Source organism: Phaseolus vulgaris, chromosome 1 (assembly GCF_000499845.2).
Source record: "Phaseolus vulgaris cultivar G19833 chromosome 1, P. vulgaris v2.0, whole genome shotgun sequence".
Taxonomy (NCBI): domain Eukaryota; kingdom Viridiplantae; phylum Streptophyta; class Magnoliopsida; order Fabales; family Fabaceae; genus Phaseolus; species Phaseolus vulgaris.
This window is the reverse complement of record NC_023759.2, coordinates 18,071,524-18,096,703: the sequence shown is the minus strand read 5'-3', so window position 1 is coordinate 18,096,703 and position 25,180 is coordinate 18,071,524. Positions and strand designations below refer to the sequence as shown.

General features: G+C 34.5%; 1 protein-coding gene across 4 annotated transcripts; it reads left to right on the top strand.

The window, feature by feature from the left end:
• Positions 1-1,881: 1,881 nt before the first annotated feature.
• Positions 1,882-24,499, top strand: LOC137813713 (protoporphyrinogen oxidase 2). Of its 4 annotated transcripts, none has more exons than XM_068616104.1 (18): positions 1,882-2,019; positions 2,265-2,304; positions 2,903-3,038; positions 3,495-3,560; positions 3,820-3,870; positions 4,017-4,073; positions 13,011-13,087; positions 13,201-13,237; positions 16,207-16,272; positions 17,280-17,320; positions 21,052-21,184; positions 21,324-21,491; positions 22,726-22,800; positions 23,080-23,203; positions 23,299-23,407; positions 23,639-23,713; positions 23,796-23,902; positions 24,200-24,499. In XM_068616104.1, the coding sequence occupies exons 1-18, from the start codon at positions 1,989-1,991 to the stop codon at positions 24,310-24,312; spliced, it is 1,506 nt and encodes a 501-aa protein (XP_068472205.1). In that variant the 5' UTR covers positions 1,882-1,988; the 3' UTR covers positions 24,313-24,499. The 4 variants fall into 4 exon arrangements, with proteins under 4 accessions (XP_068472205.1, XP_068472207.1, XP_068472206.1 ...); XM_068616106.1 differs by having other exon boundaries at positions 3,968-4,073; XM_068616107.1 differs by having other exon boundaries at positions 1,937-2,019; positions 3,490-3,560; positions 3,968-4,073.
• The last annotated feature ends 681 nt before the right edge of the window (positions 24,500-25,180 follow it).

Genomic DNA, 25,180 nt, shown 5'->3' with positions numbered 1-25,180 from the left:
AGCCCCAACCCTCTTCAATGCTTTCTTCTTTAAGACTTACCGCTGATGAATCTGTCTCTGTTGATGATCCAATGTTATATCGGTCTATTGTTGGTGCCTTGCAATATGCTACTATCACCAGACCCGAAATCTCCTTCTCGGTTAACCGTGTTTTGCAGTACATGCAATATGCTACAGGTTTCAGTGATTCAGACTGGGCCACAGACTTGGATGATCGCAAGTCTACCATTGGATATTGCATATTTGTGGGTCGCAATCCTGTGTCTTGGTCATCAAAGAAACAAAAAGCTGTCTCCAGAAGCAGTACTGAGGCTGAGTACAGAAGCATTGCCGCTGCCCTAGCTGATATTACCTGGATCCAGTCTCTGATGATGGAACTACGCATCCCCTCTTCCACCCCTATAATTCATTATGATAATCTCGGTGTTGTTCATATTGTTGCCAATCCTATTTTGCATTCCCGTTCGAAACATTTCGAGCTTGACTTACATTTCGTCCGTGACCGTGTTCAGCGTAAGCAGCTGTTGGTTGTTCATCTCCCGTCTCAATTTCAACTCGTCGATGTCCTAACTAAACCTTTGTTAGGAACTATGTTTCAGAAATTCAAAGGTAAACTTAGGGTGGTTGATAACTCACCCATAAGTTTACGGGGGGGGGGGTGTTAGATATAATACTGTGAGTGCTGTTACATAGCAGTAATTATCTGTTGTAGTGGGTCTTTTACATAGGCTCTTCCCCTATATAACTATAAGATTCAGCCCCTATGTATTGTGACTTTGATTGAATAATACTCTCTTTTACTGTTTCACCTTTACTCTTCTTCTTACTCTACCACAAGTTCTAGAGTGGATTAAGAAACTGAAAAAAAAATATAAAGAGTAAACTGACACTGGCTAGCAAAAGTTTTGAGTAAATATTTGTAGACCGAATTAATAAGCCAACCTTTTATCACTACTAGCAAACACAATTTGTGATGTAAGTATTTCTTTTGAAGCAAAATGGTCAAGGAAACAATTAGAAACAAATTTGAAACGCAAGGTAAGACGGAACCAAGATCACAAGTGTTCAGGACTATTGTCAACATTGATCAGCAAATTTGAAAACATTATATTAAATTTTATAAGACGTATTTGAGTCCTAAATTTTAACCATAAGTAGCTAAGACAATAAGGAATAAGTGTACCAAATTTCAGGTCAAGAAACATACTGAGAGAATTTTAACAATTGAATCTCCGAGAGCAAATTGTGCACAACGCTAATCAAAATGTCATCTAGAATATGTGTACATGTAAAATTTGTCAAAACATTTTGAGGATGAATTGGATTCCCAAATTTTTACCACAAGTGAGAAATACAACAAGAAAGGAATATCCAAGTTTCAGATCAAGATATGCATTGGAAAATTTACAACAATTGAAAAACAGAGAACAATGAACTCATAACACACTCAATACTCTATAAAAAAAACTTATAAAAAATCTTCCAACATGAATAGAAAAAATAACTTTTATTATAACAAAAATAAAAAGACGGTTAAAAACTATCCTACGTAGGAATTCCAGAACGAAAAGCCTTTGACCCTTCATATGTATGGTATAATTCTTAGAGAAAATTAAGGAGTCATCTAAAACACAAGTGATTAGATATAATTTATGAATGTAACAACTTTCTAAAAAAAAATTCTTACAATAATTTTATGTGTTCAAAAGTTTGAAAAATAATGTCTTTAATAAAAAAAATTGTAATTAGAACTCATTGCAAAACTATACTAAATGGTTAAAAAAATGTTCAAAATATAACTTTCAAACATATTTTTACCCCATTACAATATTTATTATTATCATTATTATTATTTATTAGTAATAATAATAGTAAAAAAGTAGGAAAAGAAAAAAAATGAAACAAAGAGATGAAATGCTTTTGAGGATATTTTCTCAGCTCTCACAATCTCACACCCACCAAACTCCGCCCGCAGCCTGAAAGAGATTATGAGTTCCTCTGCAACAGACGATAACCCAAGTAAGCTATCTTGTTTCTCTAATTTATCTCCGTTTTTGTTATAATCATAATTAACATTGCTTGAAATTTAAGTTTAAATATTTGTCTATGGTTTCGTATTCAGTTGAGCTGCGTGTCAATTCTTAAACCAGGCAAAAATCAGAAAATGTGTACTAATTTCAGTGTAAAATTCATGTTTTCAAAGATTTGTGTTTAACGTTCCTTAAATTTTTCAAAACCTTGACTTGGTACTGTTGAGTCTGCAGGATCCGTAAAAAGAGTTGCTGTTATTGGTGCTGGGGTAAGGTGAGGTCGCTTCCTGATGTTATCAAATCAGTTCTTCCTACGTATTTTTCAGAAATGCCAATGATATATTTTTTTATGTGCTGCTTGTTATTCACCTTAAAATAAAGAGTGTGTTGAAGAGACTATGTTCAAAAGTGTATTTAAAAGTGTGTTGCTAGAATTTGTCATTGTTTGTAATTTTTTCTCTACATATTATCTGGTTGCTGCCGAATGCTGATGCTTGAATTTATTTATTTATTTTAATTTTTAGTCTTATTGGAAGTTTGGATTGTTATTGTTGGCTTGGCTGGATTTAAACTTACCTTGCCTTTCATGTGCTGGGAAGGTTTTGAATTCCACCAACAATGGTTTTAGGTTGAATTGAAGCGTGTGTAAGAAAATGGATTTTAATGGAATAATGAAATGATATTATTTCGGGTTGTTTCATTGTTGCTATATGGCTGAAATATGACGATTGATTGCATTTTGGTCTTTTGTATGTGACGACGGCATGAGGTGCCTGCATCCTCCATGATAATTTTTTCAATCATTGGTGTATCTGACATTTTAAATATTCATGACGATTAAGTCTAGCTAACTTTTGTATGGTGGTATCAAGTGGGCTTGCTGCCGCTTACAAACTGAAATCACATGGTCTGGATGTCACTGTATTTGAAGCTGAAGGAAGAGCTGGAGGGAGGTTGAGAAGTGTTTCTCGGGATGGTCTAATTTGGGATGAGGGAGCTAATACAATGGTAAGTTTATCATCGATTATTCATGTGCTTTTTTAAAGAGATCTTCACATTAGAGGAGGAGGATTTGTAATTTAGTCCAGGGAAAATTTCTACTCACCCCTTCTGGTGTTTTTTCTATTTTCAACGTTGTTACAAGAATATCATTTTGTTACACAACCTACCTGAGGTTTGGTTAGAGTGAAATATAAATTCTGTAAGTTTTGACATCCTAAAAGTGAGTTGCAAGTTACTCATCCATATGTTTTTAAGGCACTTGATTGCTTCTTACATCAACTTTGAGAAGTTAAGACTAACCAAATTTAACGTTTTCAATATAACAAACTTTTGCGTGTTCTGTTACAAATAAACTTCATATATAAAAGTTGAAAATGACTTAAATATCATGGGCTTATTTGTAAATTTTCCTTTATTCAATATTCTTATTATTGATGTTAGAGTTTTGTTCATCTAGTGCAGACTGAAAGTGAAACTGAGGTTAAAGGTCTGATTGATGCTCTTGGACTTCAAGAAAAGCAGCAATTTGTAAGGATTTTCAGCTTAGAAAACGGAATGTCTAAGAATATCTTTTCCTGATTTTGTAAAGCAACTTTCTTTCATTTGTCTTCCACTGTTGACCACTTTATAATATTTTTTAGCTGCCAGAGCTTTAGTTTATTGAAATGTAATCTCCATTTTATTGTTTTACTTGGAAGTTTAAGAGTATTGGTGATAGGTCTATTCACAGTTTCAATATTTGTTATAGTTGTGATTAAGATTGAGATTTGATTTACTGTTGTTACAGCCAATATCCCAGCATAAGCGCTATATTGTGAAAAATGGGGCACCGGTGCTGGTATATATTTGAACTTTTGTCTTTTTCTAAAATGTTGATTTTTGTTTTTCTACTTCAAATTATTTGAACTTTTTAAATGGGTTTTCATGTTTTGCAGCTCTATTTGTCTCATAATAAATATAGAATGTGGTAACTTTTTATATCAGGTCCCCACAAATCCTGCAGCACTACTGAAGAGTAAACTACTTTCTGCACAATCAAAGGTTTCTTTCTCTCATGACCAAGGATATTTTAGCTTCTTGAGATTTCAAATATTTTCATTATCAATGAATGCTTTTCTATTTCATTAATGATACTTACAACTTCTCACCCTCACAATAATGGATTTATGCTATTAGAGATATGAGTTAATTATGCCAAAGATATGATTTGATTCCATTAAATATGATTTGATAGGAAATATCTTACCAAGTATTTTCTATTATTAGATATTGTTTTCATTCCTTATTGTTGTATCCCTTCTTCATTATAAATAGAATAAGAATACTGGTGTACCCAACACATGAAATTCATTATATTCCTTCTCGGTTTATCTCTTCTCGACACATGAAATTCATTATATTCCTTCTCGGTTTCTCCCTTCTCAATATCCTTTGTGACTTGTTTTGTTACTAATTCTTTTATGATATCAGAGCCTAATGAGAAGGAAACTCTCTTAGAGAGAAGATAAAAGCTGAATAGAGAGATATTTATTATATGTCATATTCAAAACAAAATATGAATGAAGCATTGTTAGGAACCAAGAAATATAAAGAGAAGAAAAGAAAGGTTTTTATTGAATAGAATGAAAAGAACAAGAAATAGGAGCTCTCTACTTCAAGGGCTTCCCCTTCACAAAGAGCTAATGCTCAATCTACACAAATCACACTTTTTTTCCCTACCCTCTCTCCTTCTTTCCTATTTGTATCTAACTAACACCTCAAGTAACTAAGTCATTATGTGTATCCTAACACTACACTCCTCCAAAAATCACCTTCTCCTCAATGTTGGAATAATGGAAGCTTGATCCTGTGGCTCATCTTCATCACGATCTTTATCTACCTTTCTTGAAAGCTTTGTGATACTGTCTATCATAGGGAGGGAATCCATTGGCTACTGCATTCAAATTCAGGTCTGAAGGCTTAGGTGGTGGTGGGGATGAGAGAGGTTTTGTATAAATGTCTCTGAGTAAGATGAAATTCCAAGATTCTAATGCCATTAATGTTCCAACCACCTTCATTATCAAATATAGATCCAACAATGGTTTTTTATGCATATTATGTAGTTAAAAGAAGTAGATGAAATATATTTCTGAGAAGTATTTACAAATGTGATTACAGTCTCAATTTATAGACCGTTTGCAACCTAATTAAGGAAAGAAATAATAGGTAATGAAAGTAAGAAATAATAGGTAATTAAAACTATACAAATCAAATCAAATCACTAAAATATATCAAATATGTCCTAATAAATAGAGAATGAAATCTGCACTTAATTATAGAATAATTATCTCCTAATTATGCAACACTCCCCCTCATGTTGATGAATGTAAATCTATCATTCCCAACTTGCAAGTAAGATCTTTGAACTGTTTTGTGGGAAGTCCCCTAGTAAACATATGTGCCAATTGGAGTCTTGAAGGGACGTACTCAGTGGCTATAAGACCATTATCCAACTTCTCCTTAATGAAATGTCAGTCTATCTCTACGTGCTTTGTTCGGTCATGTTGAACTAGATTGTGTGCACTACTGATGGCGGACTTATTATCACACACCAAACCCGTAGGAGCTTCATATTTTATTTTGAGATCATCGCGTATGATCTTCATCCATAATAATTCACAAACCCCTTGAGCCATGACTCTAAATTTTGCTTCTGCACTTGATCTTGCAACTACATTTTGTTTCTTGCTCCTCCATGTCACCAGATTTCTACCGAGGAATATGCAATGGCCTGTGGTGGATCTCTTATCAACAATTGATCTTGCATAGTCAGCATCAGTATATATTTTCATGGATAAGTTTTCCCTTTTTCTGAATAGCAATCCTTTCCCCGGAGAGGCTTTTAAGTATTGAATAATTCTATTTATTGCTTGCAAGTGTCTTTCTCGTGGATCATGCATGAGTTGGCTAACCACACTAACCGCATAAGCTATGTCTGGCCTAGTGTGTGATAGATAAATGAGTTTCCCACAAGTCTTTGATACTGTGTCTTCTCCACCTTTTGGTTTTCCTCATCATTCCCAATCCTATGATTTTGCTCTATTGGCACTTTAGTGGTCTTGCAACCTATTAAAGGAAAAGAAAGAATAGGGTAAATCCCTTGTGTATATTGAACACATAGGGTTATGTTTATATAGGAAAAGAAACATATGGGCATGAGATATCTAACAATATCTATAATATCTCATAATATCAAATAATATCTAATTATATCTAATAATATCTAATAATATCTAACACTCCCCCTCAATCTGGTGCATATAGATCATATGTACCCAGCTTGTTACAAATGTAATCAATCCTAGGCCCTCGTAAGGGTTTAGTAAAAATATCTGCTAATTGATTATTTGAATTAACAAACCCAGTCTTGATATCTCCCGATATAATCTTTTCTCGAATGAAATGACAATCAATCTCAATATGTTTTGTCCTTTCATGAAAAACTGGATTTGAGCTAATATGAAGAGCAGCCTGATTATCACATATAAGTGTCATTTGAGTAACCTCTCCAAATTGCAATTCTTTAAGTAACTGTTTAAGTCAAATAAGCTCACAAGTAGCCGAGGCCATAACTCTATATTCTGTTTCTGCACTAGATCTTGCCACAACACTTTGTTTCTTGCTCTTCCAAGAGATCAAGTTATCACCAATGGAGACACAATAACCAGAAGTTGATCTTCTATCAGATGGAGATCTTGCCCAATCAGCATCTGAATAACAAATGACTTTAGTATGGTTATTATGACCATATAACAAACCTTTTCCAGGAGAGCCTTTAATGTACTTCACTATACGAATTCCAATGATCTTTACATGGAGAATTAAGAAATTGACTCACACTGACTGCAAAGGAAATATCAGGACGAGTAACAGTGAGATAGTTCAATTTTCCAACTAATCTCCTGTACTTCTCAGGATCTGAAAGAGGCTCCCCCTGATTGGGTAGAAGCTTGACATTGGGATCCATGGGAGAATTTAGGGTATCCCCATAGGACTCAGCTAAATCAATTAAAGAATTTAGGGCAGACTGTACTGATCGACAGACTGAGTTGACTTTTTGGGATACAGATAAAGGTGCCTCCCCCTCCACATTCGTCTGCTTACGTCTTTCCTCATTCGTGTAAGATCTACTTCCTGCCTTCTGCGCCACCTTTTCTTTACCTGACCATTCCTCCATAGGCATTCTTTTTGTCGTACTCGGTTGATGTGTCTTGTCTACTTCCTCGGGCCCCTCCCCCTGCCGGAGCTCCCTACCAGCGTCGTCATCTCCGTCTTTGCTACTTTTCAACGAGAAGATAGATTCTTCTACCACCGAGTCTGAAGATGAGACACTTTCCATATAATCATCGAAATAACACTTGCACCGACAGCTACCCCCTCCCACGCACTCGCTTCCTCCACGATGCAAACTGTATAGGGTTGGCCATTAATCCGCATGTTCTTCGACAGACTAAGAAAGCCAGAGTTGAGCACTCGCAATTGTAGTCTGGCGAATTCAAGATTATCCCACGTCTCCGTAGCTTCATCGATAGAGACTAGGGTAGCCGCCTCACCAATCACTTTGGAGAAGCAATCCTTAGTCCAAAGGGAGAGCGGTAACCCAAAACATCTAGCCCAAATAATTTTATGTTCGGCAGTAATGGATTCAGACCAGGGTGCAATAGTCTCAAAGAGCCTATCAAACCAAGCTTTGTTCTGATTAAGAATATCATGCATCCGCTCTCCACCCTTAGGTGTAAGTAGTGCCATACTATCACCCATAAACCTCACTGTAACCATATTCAGCCCCTCCTTAATGAACTCTTCACACAGTCGGGTGTGGTTATAATTCGGTTTCATATGGCCGATCATGCTAATGGCCATCCACGGTAAAACTTGGTGCTTGGTTTCAACATTCTTTCCTTTCCACTTCTCTTGTGAGTAACCACGCACTGCATCCGCATAAGTATGCTTCTTTTCACTCGACATCACAACCGCCTTTCCTTTCTTTTCCTTCCACACTTCTTTCATCTTGTACTTTGTTGGTTCATGTCTATACGGTTTCCAAGCCTCTCTTGGTTGGCCTCTAAGATCAGCTCTTCTATACCTCGGAACATTAACATGAAGTTTCCTATGTCCAATGTAGATATTGTCCAGCTCCTTTTCCAACCTTCCTGCATTTGATACTTCGAAGAAACGCACAAAACCGAACCTCCTTCCCCACCTGTTTAGCCGACGGGAAATGAAAACTTCCTTCACCCTTGCCCACCTCTGGAAGATCTTAAGCATATCGGATTCCCCATACCTGTCGGGGATGTTTGAGAAGAAAAAAGAAACATAGTTGCTAGATGATTGTTTTCCCGCCCGTCCCTCGATCCTCCTCCTACGTTCCTCCCTCATTTTATCTCATCACCACCTGTAATAATCATATCATCTACATAGACCAAAAGTATAGTGAGTTTACCATTTTGAGAATGTTTTATAAAAAGAGTATGGTCACCTTGACTTTGTCGGTACCCCAAAGATACCATAGCTTGAGTAAACCTTCCAAACCAAGCACAAGGTGATTGTTTAAGACCATATAGGGCCTTCTTAAGTTTCCACACCTTATTCCCTTCATTAATAGCACCATAACTTGGTGGAATCTCCAAGTATACTTCTTCCTCCAAGCTTCCATGCAAGAAGGCATTTTTAACATTAAATTGATGCATCGCCCAACCAAAGCGTGCTTCCAAGGAGAGAATAATCCTGACTGTATTCATTTTTTTCACTGGAGCAAAAGTCTCCTCATAATCGATCCCATAGGTTTGAGTATACCCTTTTGCAACCAACTTTGCTTTATACCGATCCAGTGTGCCATCAAACTTATACTTAACTGTGTATATCCACCTACAACCCACTGCCTTCTTATCTTTTGGTCTCTATACAATCTCCCAAGTCTCATCCATTTCTAACACGTTCATTTCTTCATTCATGGCTCGAATCCAATTCTCATCTTTTAAGGCTTCATGATGTAGGGATTCTGATAGAATCAATAACTAAAAGAAAACTCTAATGCTGCATAGAAAGTTTTTCTGTAGACACAAATTTGGGTATAGGATATTTGGCACAAGATCTTTTTTCTTTTTTCAAGGAAATAGATAAATCATTTAGGCTTGGTTCAAAAGCAGTATTTAAGGTGTCCTTAAGAGTCTCACGGGTATGAGTTCTTACCTTTGGTTCGGACAATTGATGTTGTTGTTCGACCAGGACGAGTTCTTGTTTTCCAAAATATTTGTCCTCATTATTCTTCTCTGGTAACGATGTTGGTGCAGGGTATTTGCCATCCTCTCTAAGAATGAAATCCTACAACAAAGGAAAAGGAGACAACTCAAGAACTCAACTTCTTGAATACTTTCCCCCTGAAGCTGAGAATTAGGAAAGAAAGACTATGTTTCATGAGAGGTGACATCCTTGGAAACATAAAATTTACGACTTTGAGGGTGATAACATTGTACCCCTTTTTGTTGGGGGCATAACCGATGAAGGCACATTTGATGGTGCGAGGATCTAACTTACCCTGATAAGGACTATGAACATGGACAAAAGCGGGACAACCAAAGACATGATTCTGAGTACAAGTCAAAATGGGAATGAAGGATAGAATGTGGTCGTAAGCTGAATAGGAGTAACATCCTCTAGAACCCAAGAGGGTAATCTATTAATCAAATAAGTGACACTCAGGACTGCTTCCCCTAGTTAGATCTAGGAACAGACATTTGGAAAAAAGTAAAGCTCTAGTAACATCAAGTAGATGACGGTTCTTCCTTTCAGCAACCCTATTTTGTTGAGGAGTGTCCACTCAAGTTAATTCATGAATAACTCCAGTTTCCTGAAGGAACTTGGAAAGGTTTTGGTTCACATATTATCTTCCATTATCACAACACAATCTCTTAATTGGACTTGCAAATTGTGTTTGAACCATTTTGTAAAAATTTACAAACAAGTGAAAAACTTCAGACTTATCTTTCATGAGTAATATCCAGGTAACCCGAGTATAATCATCAATAAATGAAACAAACCATTTTGCACTCAAGATATTAGGAATAAGTGAAGGTCCCCATACATCTAAATGAATAAGATCAAAAGGTTTAGAACTTTTATTACCATTGGGAAAAAAAGTTGTCCAATGGTGTTTAGCAAACTGACAAACATCACAATGAAAAGACTCAACAAACACTTTTGTAAATAAAACAAGAATAAAGACTTTAGGGTACTAAATGGATGATGACCAAGACCAAGACACTTTTTATTTTCTTCATGCTATAAATAATATAACCCGCCTTGATCCTTAGCAATTCCAATATTCTTTCCCGTGACAAGATCCTGAAAAAAACAATGGGAATGAAAAAATACCACTACACAATTTAAATCTTGGGTAACCTTTTGAATTATTGGATAGTTTGGGAACATGAAACACATTTTTTAAAGGAAAGGAAGGTTGAAGGGGGATGTTACCACGACCAGTAACGGGGGTATTGGAACCATTAGCAACAGTAATATATTAGTTACCAAATAAAGCAGTATAAGATGAAAAATAAGAGGAATGAGGTGTCATATGATCAGTAGCACCAGAGTCTGTAATCTAGATATTTTCAGTACTAGAAACATTAAAGTATAAGAAACTAGAACTCTTACCACTCATAGTTAAACCCTAAACTCATAGTCTATAATCACATTTGTAAATACATTCAGAAATACATTCAATCCTCTTCTTTCAACCAAAGTTCACTTCTTAATATGGTATCAGATCAGAGTCATTTAGAGTCTGTCCTAGGGAGAGTTTGTTGGGTTTATTAGGCCTATCACTATCGGACCACCCATAAAGATAGAGTCTCACGCACGAGTTGGCAGCCTCGGCGTGAGGGGCTGTGTTGGAGATCCCACATTGACTATAGATAAAGACATTTCATAGTATATAAGTGGGGTGCAAACCTCACCTTATAAGTCGGTTTTATAAGGTTGAGTTAGACTTAACGTCCACTTCTTAATAGATACATTTGCTCTAGCTTGAGGTTGTTAGAAATACGGGTTTATTTTGTTAGAGATATGATTTGATTACATTAAATAGGGACATAAGATATGATTTGGCCGGGAAATATCTTACCAAATATTTTCCATAGTTAGATATTGATTTTGTTCCTTATTGTTGTATTTGTTCTTCAATATAAATGAAAATACTCATTGTTTGTACCCAACATATTAAATTCATTATATTCCTTCGTGCTTTCTCTCTTCTCAACATGGTAACCATAGGGGTGTTATCCTCCTTGACCTATTTTGTCACTAATTCTTTCAACGTGTTTTTAAAATCGAAGTATATTTTCAAAGTATTAAATTCCAAATATTCCATGATGTATGAAATGACGTATGGAGTCCTGTGATTGTGTTTTTGACATTATTAGCATACAATGTCAATGGCCCAATCTCATTGCTTTGGAAATAACAATTAGCTGAGAACTATGACTAGTTTTGCCTCAGCATATGGATATAGGTTTTTTTTTCTACTTCCGGTTCCCTTTTGTATTAGTGGGATATGTGAACGGCCCAATCTCCAATCTCTTACTAATTAAAATGGGATATTATGAGATTTCTTATCCCATTGCGGTGAATCATTTTCTGTTGACACCTATTTGTTGTGGGGAAAAAAAGGCTTACGAGGTTGTTGCCTAGTCCTTTTTTTTTTTTTGCAAGAGTTAACTTGTACAAGTTATTTCTAAAATACTGAACAATTAGTCCTTTTAGGAACTTCCAACCTTGCAGTTTTGCGTATCCTATTAAATTTTTAAGAGGTTGCTCACTCTGATTTGTGAAAATTTGTATGAACTTTTTATTCTTGTCAAGGTTTCTCTACTAGTTTTTATACCGAGAATATCAAACATCGGAGTTACTTGAATGATTTGTATGTTAAAATTGTACTAGTTCTAGTTGTACTATATGTATGCTAAAAATTACTCGTCCTTGAAATAGATCTATGCTAAGAATGTTGTGTTTCCTTTGAAATTCAAATTCCTTGGGCTTGATAGTGTGCTTAATGCTCAATGGTAATGAACGACCATTAATTTCCCATAGTACATGAATAAGGCTAGAAGGTGTTTTCATGTATTTGAACCCTATGTAACCAACCATAGGACTCAATGGTCGCAAAGCTGAGACTATGGTGAATTGTTCCATCTTAATGTAGAAATAAGTTATAACAATGATTTATTGGTCTAGATAACCTCACACGAGGAATCAACTTGGTTCGGACATAAAGTATAGAAAGTCTAAATAAACATAGCATTTATAAATAACAATAACAATAGAAGTTCACAAAGTTCTTTCAATCCCAACATTTGTGCTATATTATCAATCCTTTACTCAATTGTTTTGTCAAAGCTTCATCTCTCAAACTAAATATTATAGTAGTCTTCTTGTATTCTTTATTATCAAAATAAAGAGTCATGGACTCTCTACAGCTCACTCTGATTTGTGAAAATTTGTATGAACTTTTTATTCTTGTCAAGGTTTCTCTACTAGTTTTTATATTGAGAATATCTAACATCAGAATTACTTGAACGATTTGTATGTTAAAAATGTACTAGTTCTAGTTGTACTATATGTATGCTAAAAATTACTTGTCCTTGAAATAGATCTTCTACTAAGAATATCAAACATGGGAATCTGGCATTAGATGTACCCAATGAAGTTGATGGCCAAACTCTGAAACTAAATAAAAAATGTCTTGGAAATAATTTAGATTAATTCAATCATAAGGGAAAATGAGAGATAGTTTTTTCATGCTGTTTTTTCCTTATCTTTTTCCTTTTTTCTGGTATTGTTAGTGGTATTCATTACCCCTTAGAAATGTATCTAACTAAACCTACTCATTCATCCAGCTTCAAGAGGATAACTTGTCCACTTAACTTTCCAAATTTGCAGATCCAGGTCATTTTTGAACCATTTTTGTGGAAAAGAAGTGCCCCCTCTAATGTGTGCGATGAAAATTCTGAGGAAAGGTTCAATAAACCTCAATTGATGACATCCAAGTTCAACAAAACCTTACTATGTTATATTTTATGATATCATAGAAGTAATATCTTTAGCTTTTGTTCTGCTTTCTTTCTTGCAGTGTTAGAAGGTTCTTTCAACGTCATTTTGGGAAAGAGGTATAAGCCACACCACAATAGCCGTCACTCATTGGTTGTTTTTCTGCTTGTGACCAACATGATATATACTTGCAATGTACAGTTCATACATCTTCGAGCACAATATTTTTGTTAAACTACAACTTGAAAGAGATTAAATGAATAAGATAAGATTTTATTGAATTAATTTTTGAAATAGGACTTCAACCTTTATATATACGGAACTCCAACCCTAAAGTAATAATTACAAAGAGATCTGTAGAATCTTCTAATAGCACACTTGTAATTAATTACAATATCCCACTGTAAAATATCAACTGTATTTTCTCTTGAATCAATACTCCTCCTGAAGCTAGTGAATGAACATCTCTCATTCCCAGCTTGTGAGATCATGTAATAGTTTAGTGGGAAGAGCTTTTGTAATTAGATTTGCTAACTGAAACTCAGATGGGACATAAGAAGTAATAAGGCCACTACCTAGCTTTTCTTCAATAAAGTGTCGATCTATTTATGCTTGGTCCTATCATGCTGAACTGAATTGTGTTCAATGCTAATAGCTGGTTTATTATCAAAATAAAGAGCCATAGACTCTCTACATATCACTTTAAGATTGTTCAAAATAATTCTCAGCCATAACAATTCACACACCCCATCTACCATAGCTTGGAATTCGGCCTTTGCAGTAGATCTTGCAACAACATTTTCTTTTTTACTTCTTCAAGTCACCAAATTTCCACCCAAGAACATGCAATATTCTGAGGTAGGTCTCCTATCTATGACAGGCCCTACATAACCTTATACTTCCATTTTTAAATTTTCATTTGTCTTGAACAATAATACCCTTACTGGACTTGTCTTTTGTTCACTGCCTGTATATGTTTCTCTCTTGGATCATGCATGAACTAACTAACTACACTTACAACATAAGCTATGTCAGGTTTGGTGTGGTCTAACTAAATGAGTTTCCCCACAAGTTTTTGAAATTGGCCCTTATTCACAGTATGACTAGCTTCATCACTTTCAATTCTATGGTTTTGTTCCTTAAAAGCTCCAGTGGTCTTGCAATCAATCTTACCCATTTCTTTGAGAAGATCAAGAACATACTTCCTTACGGAGATAAAAATGCCTTTTTTTCGAGTAGGTTACCTCTATCCCAAGGAAGTACTTAATTGTCTTAGATTCTTCATCTCAAACTCAGCAACAAGTTTTTCTTTCAAAATTTGCTTTTCATGTTCATCATCTCCTACAATAATCATGCCATCAACATAGACTAAGAGTAGAGTAAGTTCACCTTCTAGGAAATGCTTGATGAACAGTGTATGGTTATCTTGACTTTGTAGTTACCCCATAGAGATCAAATCCTGAGTGGATGTATCAATCCAAGCACGGGGCAAAAGCTTGAGTCTGTATGTACAATACTTTCTTCAACCTGCACACTTTTTTCCCTTCTTCAATAGACCTAAAACCTGGAGGAATCTCCATGTAGACTTCTTCCTCTAGATGTCCATGCAAGAAAATATTTTTCACATCAAGATGTTGCAATTCCCAACCAAAATAAGTTGCAAATGAGAGAATGATTCTAATAGTATATCTTCACCATTGGAGCGAATGTCTCCTCATAATCAATACCACAAGTCTTAGTATACCTTTTAGCAACTAATCTTGTTTTGTAATCATCCAATGTGCCATCAAATTTATACTTTACATTAAAAACCAACCTGCATCCTATTGCCTTTTTACCTTATATTAACAATCTCCCATGCCTAGTTCTTTTCTAAGGCACTCATCTCTTCAGTCATAACTTGAACCCAATTCTTATCCTTCAATGTTTCTGGAACTGAAAGGGACTCTAACTCCATCAGTGGTAGAGAGGAAACTTTGGTGCTGCATAAAACGGTGTTTAGTGGACACAAAATGAGAAATAGAATACTTGGAACAAGATTGAGTTCCTTTTCTCAAAGCAATAGGCAAGTCAAAAAGGTCAGGTTCACAATTATTTATTCAAGGAATTTTCAAAGATTCAAGGTTGTTAGAAGAATGAACACTTACCCCTAGCTTAGATGATTGGAGTTGTTATTGGATCAGGTTGTGTTGGTTTTGTCTCCTCTGATATTGTATACGGGGTGACTAATTTTTGGAGTTGAACTTGACTTGGGAACAAAGTTTCCCTTCTGAAGGGTAGCTTTAGAGACATCCATTTGGGAGGTGCTAGGAGAAGTATCTGGAGTACCGGGAATAGTGTCAGCAGGAGACGGTTCATGTATGAAAGGGACAAAAGGATGTATGAAAGGGACAAAAGGTGACTCGAGATTAAACGACTTAGCTCCAATAAAACTCTTTGGATGACAATGAAAATGGTGATGATAGAGAAGGTGGTCGTGAAACCAAGTAGGATGCACTTTAGGCAACCCCAATAATAGAAGGAAATGGGTGCACTTCAGGCAGCCAGTCTAGGGAATCATAGCTAAGACAACAATGAAGAAATGCGGAAGAAATGTGGAAGCACAACCCCAAGATCGAAAACTGTGATACCAAATTGAAAAAGATTAAATTGAATTGGAGAAGATTTTATTAAATTAATTTTTGAAAGATTACAACAACCTCTATATCCTTAAAAGGGAAAGATTATAAAGAGATCTCTAGAATATTCTAATAGCTTCTAAGAACACATTTGTAATTAATTACAATATCCCATTCTAGCTTATCAACTATATTTTCTCGTGAATCATCACTACACTCACAATTTTTTAATTTGTTCAATTTGGTCCCTCTGTTATCAAAATGTTCATTGAGGTCTTCTAGTCACCCAAATATATGTAATATAGTCCTTTCTGCCTATTTTGTCCACCCATTATTGTCGTATGAGACAAGGCTAATGTTGTTGGTAAGAAAATTAGACAAAAAGAGATACATTGAATTGGAGGATCACATTAAACATCTGAACACTAGCTCAAGTGTTGTATGCCTTATTCTAACAAAACTATTTGAAGGTTGTGGACTATCTGGTTGATCCTTTTGTTGGAGGCACTAGTGCAACGGATCCTGAATCACTTTCGGTGAGCTATTTCTCATAAATGAATTTATTTTTACATTATTTCATATTTCATGCCTTCAAGTTTGAATTTTGGTACGAATACAAAAATTCAGTTTTGATTTTAATTAGATTGCATAATCATATTGGACAGTTAACTTTGCTTTTCGAAATCGTAGTAACTTCTCTATTGACCTTTTGCTTTTCTATTATCTGGGATAGTAAAATTAATAGTTCATGACATGTTAGTTTTTTCCTGACTACAAAAACTGCAATAGTAGGTATGGTACAATTTGTACAAAAACTGCTCTAACGAATTGTGTTGTGTTTTATAGACAATTTATTTTTAAAGAATGATTATGATAAGAACCTTGGGAGAATCACAACACAAAAGGTAGTTATTGTAGTTACAAAGTCGAAGACCTTATAAGCCCTAAATTAGAATCCCCTCTCCCTATGCATTACCTCTTTGACTAGCCTCCTTTTCTATTACAAAAAACTGTGAATATAACTAAGAAACTACAGACGTGAAAGAACAGTAAATAACCTAGCTCTCCAAGGCCAACCATCTTCAATCCTATACCAAGTTCTTCTTTAACATTCCTCATCTTCCCTTATATTTTACCCTGTTCCCTTTATTCTATCCAATGCTTTCCTACTACCCACTTGCCACTTCTATTGAGTGGTTTTAGCCCAACTCCCCTTTCTGTGTGCTATTCAAATCATGCTTGATGTATTGGGTTTAACACATGACATGTTAAGAGGATATAGGGAATATAGGCTGCTCTAACAAAGAGAGAGAAAGAGAAATCATATTGTTGGTCTTAGTGGCAATCAAACACATGAACTATACGGTAGCATGTGCTGTTGGTATTAGGGGCAAAGGTCCTAGTTATACCAAAATTTTAGATTGTTTTTATCTTGCTAATTTTAACTAGTTTTGATTTGAAGTGAGGTACATTCCCTCTGAACAAATACTTTAACTTGTCCTAACTTGTCTCTAAATTACCTGTTTTAATCTATTTCCAACAGATGCCTCATTTTTTCCCAGAGTTGTGGAATTTGGAGAAAAGGTATTGCTGTAACTTTCTTTTAGCACTCTTAGTTTATTTTGGCTGATGCTTTCTGTTATAACTGTTTTAAATAGCATATTATTAGGATAAAAATATTCACAATATTTTTATACTAATTAGAAAAAAATATCTTCAAAATCTTTTTATTCATTTCAACATATTTCTATTCCTTGTTTTAAAGGATTTGATTGTTACAAATGGAAATGATGAGAATGTAATTGGTGTGACTGTTAGTTCTTTATATCCTTACATAATTAAAGTATAATTATTGAAATAAAGAACATATCCTATATAGTCAAGAATATCTAGACTATATATGTATTATTGGGAACATTTTTATTTATTTTCATATTATATCTTTATTATTACAGGATATCAAATCTCCTTTATTTATTGTATTAATTATTTTTTTTTGCAATAAAAATATAGCGTCCATGCTCTCTGAAAAACACGCTATTTTAGTTCAATGTCTCTTTCTTTCCTATAGTTTCATACAATATTAAAGTCTTTTTCAATACTCTGTTGCCCTAGTAGACACATTGTCTTTGGAGCATATGTTTTTTTGCGAACCTTTCTCCGAAGTTTGCATTCATTTTTCCAACACTGCTCCGAGAAGAGGTTTCAGGTGGCCACATTTTCTCCCGCTCTCCTTAAGTTGTTTTATTATTACTATTTTTGTCCAAATTTAAAGAAAAAAAATGTTTTTCAACATCACATGAAGCCCCCATAATAGATTCTCCCACATTTTCTCACCATAATTTTAGTATTGAGAAGATGGAGTGGTCTAAGTATTCCACCTGGGTTCCTGAAATTGGGTTACGGTGAAGTGGGTTGCGTTACAAATCCCATCTCAACAATTTTTGAATTTGTTCCTATAGAATGTGAATAATAGATAAAGATTGATGCTTAATTATGTAGTGTTATTAAATCCATCATTCTCACTATTTTCTGTTGCCAATTCGTTCACCCAATATTTATCGTGCATCTACTGTGTGACATGCTAATCCACTAGTAACGGCTTCAATGGCACACTAGTAGTTCATCTTCCTGTCTCTCTCAATTTCCTTTCCTTGATCCTTGGGTCATTGACTCTACTGTAACTGATCATATATTTGATAATCATTCTCTTTTCTTCTCCTTCATTACTGCCACCAATTTGGTTTTTGTAACTACTATCAATGGTTCACAAACATATGTTTACAACAGTGGTACTATCCAACTCCTTTCATCCATATTGTTGACTCTGTTCTTTATGTTCCTAACCGCCTTTTAATTTACTGTCTATCACCTGATTGACCTAATTCCATGATATTATCCTCACTTTCACTTGAAATAATGTTACCTTGAATGATCAAATATCAGGTCCAATGACTGATGTTAAGATGTAAATTAAATGGCCTTTACTATCTCTCTATATCACCATTGGTATGTGCATTGACTATCTCTCTAATGACGATTTATGCACAAATAGGACATTTTGGGCTGACAAAATTGATGGTGTTAAGTTTAAAACATTTGTCTAATTTGGATAGTGAGTCATGTTAGTTAGGAGAACATATTCATCATTATTTTCCTGATACTCTCAAACCATGATGCACAAATACAGTACAAGTATCGGATACAAAACTTATCTGATATGGTGATTCGTCTCATCTTAAAAAATATAGGATACGAAATGTTCAAATATGTTTAAATCATGCATTTCTATAATTCACAATAAAATAAATGTTATTGTAATTTTGTTTAAGAAACCATGTTAAAATTGAAAATCATTATTAGGTATTACCCTAGTCAAACTTATGAAACACAAATGTATATACAAATTATAGTTTAATACAAACAAGTGGTGAAAGTGAGAGTTGCTTCTATCAACATTTGTTATCACAACACTTGTTCTTTAATTAAGTGGTTCTCAAATATCAATTCCTAAAACTGATTTCATGGAATAAATCACAAAGATTATATATTTTATGTATGTTTAATGTTTGTTAATATATAAAAATAGAAATGATGACAATTATATATACTAGTACAATGTCTTTTATTGGATTAAGGTTTAACCTAAAGGACAATGAGAATTCGTAATACAAGACTATTAGTTGCACCAAAAAGCTACAATTTTAACTTACAAGCACTAAGCACTCTTTTATCTTTAATTAATGACACTCTACGAATACGTATTTTAAACATAGTGTTGGAGATCCCACATTGACTAGAGATTAGAGCCTTTCATTGTATATAAGTGGGTGCAAACCTCATCCCATTGAGCCGGTTTTATGGGGTTGAGTTAGGCTTAAAGTCCACTGCCCCATAAAACCGGCTCATAGGGTTGAGGTTTGCACCCACTTATATACAATGAAAGGCTCTAATCTCTAGTCGATGTGGGATCTCCAACACACCCCCCTCACGCCGAGACTGCCAACTCGTGCGTGGGACTATATATTATGGGTGGTTCGATAGCAGGTGGCACGATAGGCCCAACACAAATACTCGCTAGGATAGGCTCGAAATGGCTCTGATACCATATTACGAAGTGGACTTTAAGCTTAACTCAACCCCATAAAACCGGCTCATAGGGTTGAGGTTTGCACCCACTTATATACAATGAAAGGCTCTAATCTCTAGTCGATGTGGGATCTCCAACACATAGCCATATCGGATACGTCTTTGACACGAATACATTGGCCTGATGAATGTATCAGTGCATCACTTGTCTTAATAAATAAGTTTTGTGTCCTTTTTATTTAGTTCACTATGAAGATATTTGGGTCCTTTTTGCAGTGCTACTCTTTCTGACCACTATCTGATTTTAAATATTTTGTTACCTTTATTAATGATTATTCTAGACGTCTCTAGATTTGATTAATGAATAATCAGAAGTGTTTTTTATATTTCCAAATTCTTTTTATGAAATAAAAACACAATATATTATATCCATATGTGCTTCTCATAGTAACAATACTCCTGGATATCTGTCTCATCTATTCCTGTTGTTCATGGCATCCAATAATATCCTTCAAATTTCGTACCCTCGTACTTCCCAACAAAATGGAGTTGTGGAACACAAAAACAAATGTCTTATGGAAACTACTCAAACACTTCTTAACAATCATCTTCCTCATTATTTTGGGGGAATGTTGTCCGTACAACATTTTTTCTCTTTAAGGATGTCATCATCTTACCTTATTGATTGGGTACTCTAGTTTATCCTTTTTTCTCATTCCCCTATATATAGTCTTTCTCTAAGCCTAATTCAACCTCCAACTTATAAAATGAGGTTTGCACCCACTTATATACTATGAAATGTCTTTATCTCTAGTCGATCTGGGATCTTCAACACACCCCCCTCACGTTGAGAACTGAACATTTCAAGTGTGAGACTGTATATTTGTGGGTGGTCTGATAGGGACCTGATAGTCAGTGACAGGATAGACCCAATAAACCTTGCTTGATAGACTTTGATTCCATCTTAAGAAATGGATTTTAAGATGAATTCAATCTCATAAAATCGGCTTATAGGGTGAGTTTTGCACCCACTTAAATATTATAATTTACTCATGTCACTAGTTATTTAAGATTTCCAACATTGTTCAACCGTCACCCTTTAATCAATTGAGCATTCTGCTTTTTTCAAGTAAATTTTGGGTGTAGGAGTTGTGAGGTAGTTTCCTTAGAGATGTAAGGTATAATTTTTTTTATAGTTGTTCATGGTGGATATTCTATATTTTCAGGTTTGGTTCCGTTATTGCTGGGGCATTGCAATCTAAGTTATTTTCCAAAAGGGAAAAAACTGGAGAAAATAAGACTGCACTGAAAAAAAACAAACACAAGCGTGGTTCATTTTCTTTCCAGGGTGGGATGCAGGTACTGTATTGTTGTGCAACTATATCTCGTCTGAGAAAACCTTGTCCTGTGCTTGATCAGATACATTGACCATATGAATATTGTATGAATCTCCTTAGGCGATTATCTTTCATCTCAATTATAATGTTATCCAGCACAGACACTAACAGATACACTGTGCAAAGAGCTCGGGAAAGAGAACCTCAAATTAAATTCAAAGGTTTTGACATTAGCTTATGGTCATGATGAAAGTTCCTCATCACAAAACTGGTCTATTACTTGTGTTTCTAACCAAAGCACCCAAGATGTCGATGCAGTAATCGTTACGGTTAGTGTGGCTGTCTTCCATTCTTTCACTTGATCTTTAGATGTAGCCACTGAAAGTTTTGCATGAATAATATGTGAACATGAGTATATGACTAAAGTTGAACTAAAGTAAGGCAAATATTTGACAAATATGTGAGCTGGTGTTCATGTGAAGAAAAGTTTGAATTTCAAATAAAAAGTAGGATAAACTAAATAAAAGAACGTTTCGTAAGAAACAAGAAAAGGCATTATCATTGCAATTGCTATTCCTCTGTCGAGCGATAAAAAAAATGTCTTTTCTGTCTTCTTGCCAGATAGTCATGAAAAGGTTGAACCAAATAAACAACTTTGTTCAATATAATATATACAATTTTACAAGTTACTAAAAGTTATATCGCATAAATCTTTTGATACACCCTTGCATGGCAAATGTGCAATATGATCGAAATGAAGAGGTGTATAAACAATCAAGTCACTGAAAGTTTTTGAGGAACCTGAGAATGAGAGAGAGAAGAAAGCTAAACGTTGGAATCAAGAGGCCCATGACACACACAAGAATTGGCGAACTATAAGTTAGACCCAGGAATAAAAAGCTCCGAGCCATGGTTATCCTGCAAAACCCATCAATGTAAAATCAGGAATACAATACTACTGTAACCAACTTCGGCACTTGATATGTAACAAATAAATTAACTATGAGGCTTACTATTCGAAGGACATAAAAAATGCATAAAAGTTTAATTCAATTATTCAAGAACCCTCAAGAGAGAGAAAACCATCAAGTTCTTGTAATTATATTAAGTGTTACTGCTATATATCTGAATGCATCTTTGTTTGTGGCATACTAATTGCTGTAGACCAATGCTAATGTCACCTGGTATTTCACGTTGCTCAAAATTAATTATAAATATTATTTAAGGGAACTCTGAGTTAGAATATGTTACAATTGTGCTAGAATCTCTGTTGATGAAAGCGAGGTTGTAGATTTATTCTTACAAATCTGCTATTTGTAATCTACTAATTTGCATTGGTCTTTACTATTAAGAAGCATTATTTTATTAAAAGAAACATAAGTTGGGATGTTTTACAACATTTATTTTCCTTTTCTTAAAATGTGATATGATTCTTTTGTTGGGTTAGTTTCTGAAGTTTTATTTGGAAGCTTACACTTTTTCAGCGAAACACGTATCATGATGTTAGTTACTACTACTGATGACCTCAATTTCTGATGATTTTTTTGTGTGATAATAATATAGGCTCCTCTATGTAATGTCAAGGATATCAAGATAACAAAAAGGAGCATTCCCTTTCCACTTAATTTTCTTCCCGAGGTATTTACCGTTTCAATTTGACTTGGAGTTTGATTATTTACTTCAAAATTTATTTGTTTGCAAATATAAGGTCCCATGCTACGCCCTAACTGCACCATTAATCAGAATGTGAAAGGGGTTGTCAAACAAAGCTATAGCCATGTAAAATTAGCTTGTTTGTGAATGTGAAAGGTTATCATACTTATCTTTTGGGGACATCCAATAAATAAACCGAAGTAATTAGTTTTACATTCTATTAGTTATTGTTTTTAAGACAGCATCTCACAACCCCTGTTGCAGATAAGCTACGTGCCAATCTCAGTCATGATTACTACCTTCAAAAAGGAGAATGTAAAGAGACCATTGGAGGGTTTTGGAGTTCTTGTTCCTTCTAAAGAAAGACAAAATGGTTTAAAAACACTTGGTAATGTTTCCATGTGTCTATAGTTCAAAATATCTAAATTAGGTTATATTATAACTACTTTTTTTATGTAACTGCTAAGTTATCTTGCTCAACAGGTACACTTTTTTCCTCTATGATGTTTCCAGATCGTGCACCTGGTGATTCTTACCTCTATACTACTTTCGTTGGCGGAACCCAAAACAGGGAACTGGCTCAAGCTTCAACGTACTTTTACTGTAGTTGTAATCATATATTTTACAGAACTAGAACCATGAGTATATTTTGTCACTATCTTTGTCTCGTCACTCCTATTCTATAAATTATATAAACGTAGCAGTAGCAGTGACAATAGATATATTGGTATAATAATACATGTCAAAAGCCATATATAATCTCCTGTTGACTTGTCTTTTTTTTTTATATCTCTATCATTGTTAGTTTACTTGTTTACTGTAGTGATGAACTTCAGAAAATTGTTACTTCTGACCTGAGAAAGTTGCTGGGAGCAGAGGGGGAACCAACATTTGTTAAGTATGTCTTCAGTTTATTTTCATTACTTTTCTTTTATATTATTATTTTAACCTTGTAAGTTCTAAATTGTGCTCAATGACAGTCATTTTTACTGGAGCAAAGGCTTTCCTTTGTACGGACGTAACTATGGGTCAGTAGTTGAAGCAATTGATAAGATGGAAAAAGATCTGCCTGGAGTTTTCTTTGCTGGTAACTGATTCGGTCTTTTTCTTTTAAAATTCCACTTGAAGTCAGGTGTGCCATGTAGAGATAATATTATGCGGAATAGGTTAAGAAAATGCGTTAATTTGTAATGCCCATCTAATTAAGTGTATTAAATAAGTTTTGTCATATAAAATGGAAGTTATTCTGAAGAACTAGGCTATTTTCGTAAGTTCATGCAAACATTTACTCAAGATCTTGTGTCATAACATTGGGAAAATAAACTGCAATAAGCTCTTTCAAATGCACCCTAAATTCTTATGCTAATAATGATGAACTTCGTAGGTAATCACAAAGGAGGACTCTCGGTGGGAAAATCAATTGCCTCAGGTTGGCAAGCAGCTGATCTTGTAATAACCTACCTCAACTCTGCTTCAACAACAGTGCTTGACAAATGATATACAGTGGATGTGGGAGCTGGGAAGGTTATGCTTTCTATTTACCAAATTTGTTTATTTGACTTCTTATTTCAGCATTTGTAAACAATGTAATAATTAGTATTACTGTTGCACAATGCTACAGTCCCCATTTCATTTGGTAAAAGGAAGTTCATGAAACGTTTAAAATGCAGATATTATAGCAAAACCAATCTTTCTTCTGACATACAACTATAAAAACTGAACCTCCAAGTGATCATTCGTATATTATTTCTATTTAAGATGTAGTTAAAGCTTCTCTTACTCGAGATTATTTGGTTGTCTTCAATATTTGAAATTCTTGTTCTTCTGTGACAGAATAAGATGAAAAATATAATACATATATTTTAAGATATTTTGTAGCATATATATATATATATATATATATATATATATATATATATACTTTCCTGATGTTTGGAAAAGTATTTGTATGTTAAAAAGTAACATTCTTTTATTGAATCGCTCAAGTAAATAGAAAATTTATTGTATATAGTTAATTGTTACATAGTATGTATGTTTGTTTCACTTTTATGCAAATTTATTCTTGAGAATATGAATCTAAGAAAAGATGGAGTATTCTAACTCTTGGCTTGAGGAAATGAAATCGTTTGGCTTGCTCATCTTCTGATTTTGTAAGAAGCTAAAAATGAGGAAATTGTTGTTTTCAACATTTTCAAAGAAAATAAAAACAACGACAAATAAAAATGCCCTGGTTTCTAATCATAATAATTATAACTTGAAATGATTATTTTAATCCTCTTTGAAGTGGTTTCATGAATTTTAGAAGTTTTCAATTATTTTAACAGATTTTAACCGGTATTGTAAAGATGGTGTGACATTGACAACG